The sequence below is a fragment of the Artemia sp. Qi Xiang Cuo genome, chromosome 8 (assembly GCF_049724085.1).
Source record: "Artemia sp. Qi Xiang Cuo chromosome 8, ASM4972408v1, whole genome shotgun sequence".
Lineage (NCBI taxonomy): Eukaryota > Metazoa > Arthropoda > Branchiopoda > Anostraca > Artemiidae > Artemia > Artemia sp. Qi Xiang Cuo.
In genome coordinates, this window is record NC_142801.1 from 29,768,765 (window position 1) to 29,779,512 (window position 10,748).

The window sequence follows — 10,748 nt, forward strand, 5'->3', positions numbered from 1 at the left end:
TGCATTTGGACGTGACGTCATTCGTATGAAGAATTCTTAATTTTTTTCAAAATTTAGGTTGTGAATTATAATCAGCCGAAGGGTGCACGTTCTGCTCATGGATCATCAGAATATTGTCGTCCCCCACCGGTGGGGCCTGCGCCCCGCGTTGGGAACCATGGGTGTAGAGTAAATTGTTTTGCGAAGGCTTGACACAATTCTCAACGAGTGAGGACTAAGCTGAAATGGAGCCTTAAAATTTGGCATTTTTGTGTTAATAATCACATATAATGATATGAATTAATTGACAGTAAATATATGCAGAATAAAATAAAAAACTTTTCAAAACTGAAAATTCCTGGAAGATTTTTTTTTTTGGTTTTTAAACATTGGCCTACCTTTTGAGTTTTTCACAGATTTGCTTTTGAATCATTGTAATTATTCAATGTTTAGTGCAGTGTAACGTATATGATTAGGACATCAAGACTCATTTTTTATTTATTTATTGTTGATATTGTTTACTGGCCTTAATGATAGGAACTACATCTTGTATGGTTTTAGTCACCAAACCGTAAAACGTTTACTTTTTGGATAAATCTCCAAGTTTATCACGCGAAAAAATAAAATAAAATTGGTCTTTTATGCTAGACCGGCAAATTTCCCCGCCTCTCCTCGAAATTAATTTTTAGAAATGGCCATGGAATCACTAGTTTTTAATGTGCTCATATCATTCAATGATGCTCACACCGTATTCTTTTACATTCATAAGCCGCGTTAGTAATGGAAACAGGTATTGAAAGGAAAGTGTGTATACTCCTGCCCCAAGGTTGATCTTGAAGGTTAACGTTTACCCGCGTATAAGAAAACAATTTGCTTTCAGTACCCAATTAGCTTCTGTTAGGATAAGACAATGAAACCTTTTATTTGTTTATTTTTCGCAACAATAGCTTTCGGTGCGTATGGCTTCCTTTCATTTATTTAATTAGGATTTTCGTGAAATTTATGTTTCTAGGAAAATGCCATGATTTTTTTCTTTTCCTCCGACTAAAAAGTTGTTTTTCGAAAAGGAATGTTGTGTACTTTAGCACATGTCCATGGCACGTGTAACATTCGCATAACAAGAAGTTCAAAACGAAAAAACTATCAGTCGATTTATTTCTTCTCCTTGTTCAACTGTTAAGAAATATCAAATTGTGACCTGCAAAGGTGACTTAGCTCCTAACCTGCCAAAATTCATGCCTATCATGCCGGTATATACGGAGAAAGAGAGGGGCATCGGAGCCCATGTCCCTCCGAAATTCTAAATTTTCTGTAATTATGTACACTTCTTATCCCAGTTAGCAAATAAAACGGTAAATGTCTCGCAATTCATATTATAGACTTATGAATAAAGTAAACATACCACTTGATGCCTTTTTATGTTCTTTCCAAATATAATAATCACTTTTGTCGGAAATGACTTTTACCCCCACCCCTATATATACCAATTCAGGGTATATATTTGCGCATTAGGGGGGTGGGGGTAAAGTTTAAACTTACCTCCCATTTACGTCAAAAATAAAATTTACTCCCCTCCCCCATAATGTGCAAATATATACCCTGAATTAGTATATATAGGGGTGGGAGTAAAATTCATTTCCGACAAAAATGATTATTAGCCTATATTGGGAAAGAGCATTAAAAAGGCATTGAGTGGTATGTTTACTTTATTTTTAAGTCAATAATATGAATTGCGAAAAATTTACCAATAAAACTAGTAATTTTTTATTATTGGGCTCCTCACCCACCCAAACCAAAAATTCCTGCAGACATGCATACTTTCATGTATAGAACAGTTCAACGTTTTTCGTCAGTCCTGTTTGCCATTAGATTAAATATTAAGAAAAAGTATAAGCATTGAGGTATGATTATAGGTTCAGGCGCGTACACATGATTCTAAGGAAACAAATAGGAAAAACATAAGTATACTATCAGACTCTCCCATTCGATGTTCTTTCCGATTATATGATCACTTTTTAAATATAATAATTTCATTAATAATAATGACTTCGTGGGTTTTCCATTATCTTTTAGTTTTTAGTGCTGTTTTTCTTATCAACAATTGGTCTGTAATGCTGGAAAAAGTCAATTTGAAATTAGGAAACGTTTGTATATAGCCTAGGGCTTTATCTTTGCCCTATGAGCAGGGGTAGGGGGTGGATGGGTTGCAATCGTAACTGCAGCAATTAGTACATTTGGAAGAGTACTGAATTGAAAAAAATTTCTTGTTTGCCTTTCCGATTCATACTCTATGATAAACTCAACAAAACTTGATCTAATAATTTGTATATGAATTGTCAAAGAATTCGAGGGGCCCGGTACCCCCTACTCTCGTGTACATGCTTGTATTTGTTTATGCATACCCTATCTTTAATAAAATACGCTTTGTATGAAAATCTTTTTACGTTAAACTGCCAAATATTACAGAGTGGTTGCTATTATGTCATCTGGCGAAATTAAATAGCATCTATCTGTCTTTGATCGTTAAGAGCCAAACTAAGGAGCTTTTCTGAGGAGTGAAGGGAGTACTTGAATGAAATCATGCCCACCAATTTTGAAGTATATTCTTTGGAAGCAAGGGGCGAACATTGTTTGAAAGAATAGCACAGAAATATGTTTTATATATTAAAGGTGATTCGTCTGATTTCCGAGTTTTTATTGTTTTTCTACCGATTTTCATCGTTTCTTGATTACCAAAAAAAAGGAAAAAAACGAGAGTTAGGCCTACTATTTTTTTCTCTGAAAAGAAGAGTAGGACTTATTTTTCTCTGAAAAATAAGAACAAAAAGCTGTCACCAAGATGTAAGTGATTTTCAATTAATTTCCAGTAGATCAACTTTAATTCTAATTCGAGATGAAAATGCGCCACCTTTTTGCGTCGAAGCTTATTATTTAAAATGTTGCTAGCATACGCGTACTTCAAAACGAAGTTATTATATCTATATTTGATATGGTTCTAATTAAATATGCTATGGACGAGAAATAATTCAGGTATTAAGTTATATGGTACGCGGCATTATCTAGGCCTTACGGATGGGAAGACGTCATAACATCTAACCGTCAGGAGCACTACGGAATCCGTCACAACATCAACAAAAAACATCCGTCTTAACCACGAACCGTCCTAACGTGTAAAATTTCAACACTTCAGTTTGTTGGGGTTTAGGGGGGAGAAAGGTACCTACTTTAGGTTAGGCTACGTATTAAATATATGCTATGCTTCACCCCCACCTCCCTAATGTGCAAATATATTGCCGAAATTTCTTTCTAGACTATTATATACTTATTACTAATATGTAAACTTATATTTTTTTTTTTTAGATTTTATTTCGGTTAGTGGTTCTGACGGATTCTCCTTTTAGATGGTATGACGTTTAGTGCTTGTGACGGTTAGTCGAAATGGTAGCACCCCATTACGGATGATGCCATATTAATCTCTCGGTCTACAACAAATAAGGACCTTTTTTTCTTGAGTTTTAGCACTTGCAAATATTCACAGTTGTTTACTTGATAATAATTGGATAGATGTCCTATTCCGAACTAAGCACTTAAATAGCACTAACTCCATTACACTCGTTAGAAATTATGATGATTAGATTCTTCGATTTGCTTCAGGTTTGACTGTCTCCAAGCCTTCCCTCCCTATTGACAAAATAATGTTTTAGGCTAAGTTCAAATTTCGCTGATTTCTTGCTTTTTTTTATTTTTTTGTACTCATTTATCATCAGCAATCGGTTGATAATGCCAGTTTCACCGAAAACCGAATAAAATCGTCAATTTTTTTCCAAGGAGCAGGGATAGGATGCAGTTAAACTGGAACCGACTTTAATCTAACATATAAAAACTTTCTAAACGTAATGCAATAAGAATTATTTATTATATATAATACGTATTTTCAGGGTCCAATATTCATCCAATAAACCCGTAATTTTTTGTATAATGTTTAAAAAGAAAACTTCTTGTGAAGATGGCTGAGGAAAACAAAGATAAACCGACTATTATAGCTTGAGTAATTGTGAAGCTTGAAATATATAAAATGAATCCCATGTAAAATTAGCTAATTAAGTTGTTTTGTTGAAATGCACTGATCAAGTGCTTCGATAGGACATTCGTGAGGACTATGGGTGCTAATATGGCGGTGAGAAGGGCGATTACATCCATTGGAAGACAAAATACGTATGAATTGAAAATCACATAATATTCTGCACATAGTATTTTTCTTTTAAAAGACTTATTATTAAATATTGTCCCCCTCTCTTTGGGGAAAAAAATCTCTAGTATAATTTTTCGACCAGTGCACTAAAGCGTCAAAATAAAGGCAATGACTGAGGACTATTTTTTACCAGGGCAAGATGCCTGCAAGACAAAGACACAGACTCTTCCCCATGAAACGTACTGTGACAAATACTACAAATGTATAGACGGACAAACAACCCCTGCGGAATGCCCAAACGGATTAGTCTACCTTGGCAAACCCGGACGTTCCCTCGTTGGGGTGTGCGACTACGATTTTAACGTCGAATGTGGTGAACGTTCTAATAGAAGTAAGTTTATTTTTAGCTCAAGAACAACCTGATCCTTGTCAGAGTAAGAGGAAAGTGGCAGAAGATATCAAGTACTGTGATAGATATTATAAATGTGTAGGAGGAGCAGTCGTCTCTAAAGATTGCCCTAATGGCCTAGTATTCACGGGGAGTGTCAAGGGAGCTAAAAGTCTTGTCGACGAATGTGACTACCCTTGGAGGGATGATTATTGCGAAGGAAAGCAATTAGCAAGTATGTATCCTTACAACACCATTCTCAATTAAAAAAAAAGGAGAAAAAATGAATATGGTAGAAAAGATAACAGATTATGTTGAAGGATAGTAAGCTTTTGAACAAACTTACAGTGTTGTAAGAAAAATAAAAATACATAAAGAAGCAAGAAAAGGCAACCTTTTTCCTTTTTAAAGAAAAAATGGGAGAGAGAGAGAGAGAGAGAGAGAGAGAGAGAGAGAGAGAGAGAGAGAGAGAGAGAGAGAGAGAGAGAAGGATCATAAGACATGTAAACTGGAATTTTAAATTTCAATAAAAGCATTACAGTGTGTTTTTTTTATAGTGTATACTATGTGTATTGTATATAACAGTAGAGAGAGAGGTAGGGAGAGAGAGAGAGAGAGAGAGAGAGAGAGAGAGAGAGAGAGAGAGAGAGAGAGAGAGAGAGAGAGAGAGAGAGAGAGAGAGAGAGAGAGAGAGAGAGAGAGAGAGAGAGAGAGAGAGAGAGAGAGAGAGAGAGAGAGAGAGAGAGAGAGAGAGAGAGAGAGAGAGAGAGAGAGAGAGAGAGAGAGAGAGAGAGAGAGAGAGAGAGAGAGAGAGAGAGAGAGAGAGAGAGAGAGAGAGAGAGAGAGAGAGAGAGAGAGAGAGAGAGAGAGAGAGAGAGAGGGAGGGAGGGAGAGAGAGATAGAGATAGAGAGAGAGAGTGAGAAGTTATTAACTTAGATAAATTGGGTTACAATAATCTTGGTAAAGTATGCAACTGGCTGTAAACTATTAAATTCTTAAAAGCACGAGATATAAGGAGAGGCTTAGCCAACTTTCATCATGTGCAGATAAGCTCCCCATTCTGAAATAATCTCAATTGGGTTTTAACTTTTTTCCTATTCCCATTTTTTTTAGTATTCTGAGTTTTTTCAATGTGCTATTTAAATTTTTGCTCAGTTAATCTTTATTCTACAAATAAAGTTAATTTGTGCGTTGAGATCTGATAAAGACTGATAAGGTTTGTGGAAATCTTCCATATGAAGCTTAAAAACCCTAAGTACAATAAATGCTACATTCGAGTTTTCACTTTTCAATGTTGTGTTAGAAAGGTTATTTTGGAATTCTTTAACAATCTTTAACTCGCTTATTTACAACGTCTATAATGCATACTCGTTTCAAATGCTAGACTCCGGTTAATTTCTATTTCGTCATAACTTCTAATAATAAAAATTTAATTACCCAGCGTTTACAAAAAAGATTATAGTGGAGTAAAGCAAATAGAAAAGGAAAATCAACTTTCACACTAGCTCCCACACTTATGAAGGAACGATACTCAAATGAATGCAGGTGAAAAACAACGTATCATTTGTCTAACTTCGAGCACTGAATGATACCTAATCCTAGACCATTATTTGGATGTCTCTGGATAACCATAAATTTCAAGTCATGAATTCTGGTAACACTTGGAGTGTGCAACAAAAAAAGTTCTTGTACTTACAGTACCATATTCTGATTTTTTACTGTCTCTCATTGTACACGCGTAGAATACACCGAAAGGATAGATTACATGGGGCTGACTTATACGTTTTTCTCTACCTGAAGCCCAAAGGCAAGCGAGTATCGGCATATCTCATCGTGGAGATATTACAAAGCTATTAGTTCACAATAAAAATTAATGATTTTTATTTATAATTTGGTAGTGATATACTGAAAATCCGATTGAAACTTTCAGGACTTTTTTTTTGGGGGGGGGGGGCTAATGGCACTTAGTATTTGGTGTTTGGGGGAAGGGATAAGCTGGGTTTTTTTTTTTCTCTGGTCTTCACAAAAGATACTTTTGTTCTTTGTTATGCTTGTCGTCCGAGTCCAACGGGCTGTTTGTTAGCTTCATACGCATTTATTTCCAGAACAACTAATATGACACTAATAAAAGCGTCAAACAAAAAGCAGGGCCGTATCCAGGATTTTTTTTTCGTGTGGGGATTTACAAAAAAACTTAAAAAACACATAAAACATTTGTTTGTTTTCATTTTTGTTACGTTTTTACATGTCGGACAAACACTTGGGGGGGGGGGGTCAAACCCCCTGGATACGCCCTTGACAAAAATATTTTTCTTTTCTTAAGTAATAAAAAAAAATCAGCGTGCCAAAGCATTTTCACGATCGGAAATCAAGATTTCCCTTTTCCAAATTACATGTTCCTAGTTTGTGTGAATTGCGCTCAAGGACATCCGGTAGAATTCAATAAGAACAGGAAAAACAAGAAAGATTCTTGCTCCAATCGTAAGCATTATAGTTTTCTGTATGTCAATCATTACCAATTCAACCAAAAAATTATAATACAGCCGGCCATTAGAAGAAATTTTTTTTGACCAGGTCAATCATTTTCTTTATTGATTGTCCATGTGAACACAATTATTAGCTCCAAACTATTGGTTGCATCGAATAAAACTAACCTACCATTTTTAGATCCCCCTATAAGCACAGAACACTGTGATTGGCTTTATGGTATTTTTGGCCACGAATCATCTTGCACAAGATATTGGACATGCTGGAATGGAACTGCCACAGAACAATTCTGCATAGGTGGTCTTCTTTACAATGAAGATACTCATGCTTGTGACTGGCCACAAAACGTTGAAGGTTGTCAAAAACATCGTAAGTGTTGTGTGATTTGGTTCTTCTGAACTTTTATTTCCCTAAAAATGTATCAGTTGTAGCGATTTCAAAATGAATTCAATCCAATTTCAACTATTTTATTAAAATAAACAACACTCAATATCACAACTAGCCGCTTGAAAAAGTAGCTGGTTGAATATCATTCATGCCAATTTATCTTATCAATTTTAAAAAAGAGAGAGAAAAAAAGAAGTGGTTTGTCCCCTCTTTAATGCGGAGTATTGCTGATAAGTAATATCGGCAATCCTGCGCTTATTGCTTATAATTGAGTCAAAGCAGGCATTCTTGTCAAAGTAAACGAAGAAACAAGTTTTTAATTATGAATGTAATAAAGGTAATAAGCCGACAATTACATAGAATAGAATTTTTTTTCTCTAAAATCCTAATTTAAAAATTATTACATGTGTTTTCATGTATCTTTAACTTGGGAAGTGAAGCGGTGGCTTGATTGAATGAATTAACTTTTAGATAATAAAATGTGCCGCTCTCTTCTAGAGGGCTAATCATTATACAAACTAAAATATACCCACTAGCATGGTGGGGGGAAAGGATATTCCCTCATTCTCTGTGAGATTGTTTCCCAGCTGGGAAACCAGAAAAACTGGGAAATAATCGGTACTTACGCAGAAATAATCGGTACTAACGTGTTATATCGACCACACTTTGTTCTTGATGTGTAATGAAACCGGTTTTTTGTGTCCACTAGGGCTAGGAGATAATTAGCTTAGCTTGAGCGAGATGAACGGTTTCTATGCAGGGGTACTTTAATTAAATAATTAATATTATAGAGGTGGTTAGACTAGGTATTTAATATAATGCGTTCTGGGCGGCCTGCTTTCCATAATTCTCTGTTGTAGTTTCCCTAACTATGTCACTAAAGTATTATGTTTTCACCATATTTTGGTGTATTTCATTATGATTAACCTAACTTGACTTCTTTGGCGTGGTCGCTGTAAAACATAAGTACCAAATAATCTTCTTTTTCTGGTGCTGGACCTTCTTCCCCCTCAAGGAATCATCTGACCCCTCCTTGGGGGTCAAATATGAATAAAAAGTCAAGGTTAGTCATTTTTCAGGAGCAGAATTTGACACTCCCGACCAAAAAAAAAGCTTTTCTCCTGCTTTGACCTTCCTTCCTCTGGGGAATAATTTACCCTAGGGAAAGTTTTGTCTGTGTAGGTGACAGTGGGAACAGGCTTAGATTGAAATACAAATCCATTAGTTTCACCACTTGTTGCTGCGAATCGATGGTTAAACGAAAATCTCCCGTGCTTTTCTTCCTCTTATGAACAAACCTAAACTTAATCAATCCGTTTTTGTAAAAGCACTTCATTGTCAAAATGTCTGGATTGTATTCTCGTAAATAAGAAAAGGCACATGATATTTTTGGAAATGCCCTTGAGCTGAAACGCATTATTGATCAGTTTTTTTTACATACCATATGTGTATTTCACCATACTATCAATAGAATATAATGTTGCTCACACGCATTTGTTACTGCTTGTCTTGGTACTGAAAAGCAGACCTAAAGTGACTTCTTTGCATTCTTGCCGTCACTCATAGGAACTGTGCTCCTCATTCAAATTGAAATAGCTTCTCTCCTAACAATTTAGTAATTATAACCACCTTAGAGCTAAAGGATTTAATTCATTTTCAGCACTTTGTCGAGAAGATCCGAATGGCAATGTTCCCTTGGGTAAATCTTGTAACCGTTACTGGTCCTGCCAGGGTGGCTACCCAAGACTACAACGATGTCCAGCCACATTAGTTTTTGATCGTGAAACATTCCGCTGCGTCAACCCACCAACAGCTGATTGCGAGGCCCCACCCCCCACGACAGAGGCACCGGAAGGAGAAGAGTTTGAAGAAGAGGAGGAGGAAGAAGAAGAAAACTAAATCGCGTAAAAAATAAATATTGTTGATCTAATGTATTTTAATTTGTTAAATATATTTTTTTATATTTTAGCTGAATTCTGCCAGAGTATCCCTTGGTTTCCAATGAATGACTTTGACTTGAATTGACTAAAGACGCTATACACAAAATTAGTACAAAGGAGACAGGGAGTCAGCTCCTACGTCTGCTTTAATAATAAAGGAAAACAAAATAAATTACACTTCAATAACACTCACGGAGCACAGATGAAGAAAGAAAGAAAGGAAGAGAAGAAGAAAATGAAAAAAAAACAAAAAAGAAAAAAACAAAGAAAATATTGACTCACGGCGATCGGGAAGGGATTTACAAAACAAATTATAAATAAATCAATAATGGTTTCAATCACTGCTACTTTAGGCGGAAAGAACTATCTCTTTTAATTTCTTTTTAAATATAATTGATGGTGATTCACTTGCTATTTAAAATAGCTTATATTTGTTGGCAATCTGGGGAAGTTGGTATCTCAGATTTAGTTTTGATCTATCATTTTTAACAAACGGGAAAAGGTATTAATTTCTTGCTCTTGATTAAGCGTGGGCACTGTTCTGTTTTTCTGAAGAAACAGAAAAAAAACAGGGCTTGAATAAAACAGAACAGGTTAACAAAAACAGAAGATCTGTTTCTGTTTCTGATCTGCTTTTTGGTGAAAACAGAAAACAGCTGTTTCTGATCAAAAAACCGCTGTTTTTCGAACACCTAAGCGTTAAAGAAAAAAAAAAATTCTAAATGGTAAGTTTTGGCTTATTATCGTAAAGTTAATTATAAAATCATTTGTTTAAGCCTTAAAGCTTATCAGTTAAAAACTGTGCTTTCCCCTTGTTTCGACGTTATCCGTGGACACTGCTTTCGCAGGAAATGATCTACAATCAAAAATGCATGTTCGCTCCACACACTAGTAGTAGTACGTTAAAAGGCTCTAGAGTGGTTTCTGGCCACTCCGGAAAGATCTCTTAGTTTGGGTCCATAAAATGAATGGGTCACCAATGTGAACACATTAACCTCATAGTTTCTCCTTAGCTTCTCGTCAGGATTGCCACTTGACATGGGTAGTGCTTTTCTGTGGTGGTAACACTTGAAAAAACTTAATACTCTTGCAGCATTTTTTTCACAAGAACAGCAGTTTTTCTAATATAGGGGCGAAAAACTGTCTGCGCAACATAAATATTGCCATAATTTCTTTGTTTATAGTTATTTTTCTTCCATTTACCCGTTCCAAAAATACACTTTTATGTTTACACAGCATCTACTCAAACTTCCCGGAAATTCATACTAGTTATTCGAGACATTTTGAAACTACAATACTTTTCAGCATGAAATTACGCAGTCAGCTCAAAGTCCTTAGTATTTAAGCAGAGCATATAATTGATTTGGGAGGGGG

The 10,748-nt window shown here is 35.5% G+C and overlaps 1 protein-coding gene across 2 annotated transcripts; it reads left to right on the top strand.

Moving 5' to 3' along the window:
- The first annotated feature begins 795 nt into the window (after window positions 1-795).
- Window positions 796-9,397, top strand: LOC148949315 (protein obstructor-E-like). 2 transcript variants are annotated; one of them, XM_089093339.1, is made up of 4 exons: window positions 796-932; window positions 4,579-4,794; window positions 7,228-7,416; window positions 9,095-9,397. In XM_089093339.1, the coding sequence occupies exons 1-4, from the start codon at window positions 890-892 to the stop codon at window positions 9,331-9,333; spliced, it is 687 nt and encodes a 228-aa protein (XP_088949465.1). In that variant the 5' UTR covers window positions 796-889; the 3' UTR covers window positions 9,334-9,397. The 2 variants fall into 2 exon arrangements, with proteins under 2 accessions (XP_088949465.1, XP_088949466.1); XM_089093340.1 differs by lacking the exon at window positions 4,579-4,794 and adding an exon at window positions 4,365-4,562 and having other exon boundaries at window positions 805-932.
- Window positions 9,398-10,748: the final 1,351 nt, after the last annotated feature.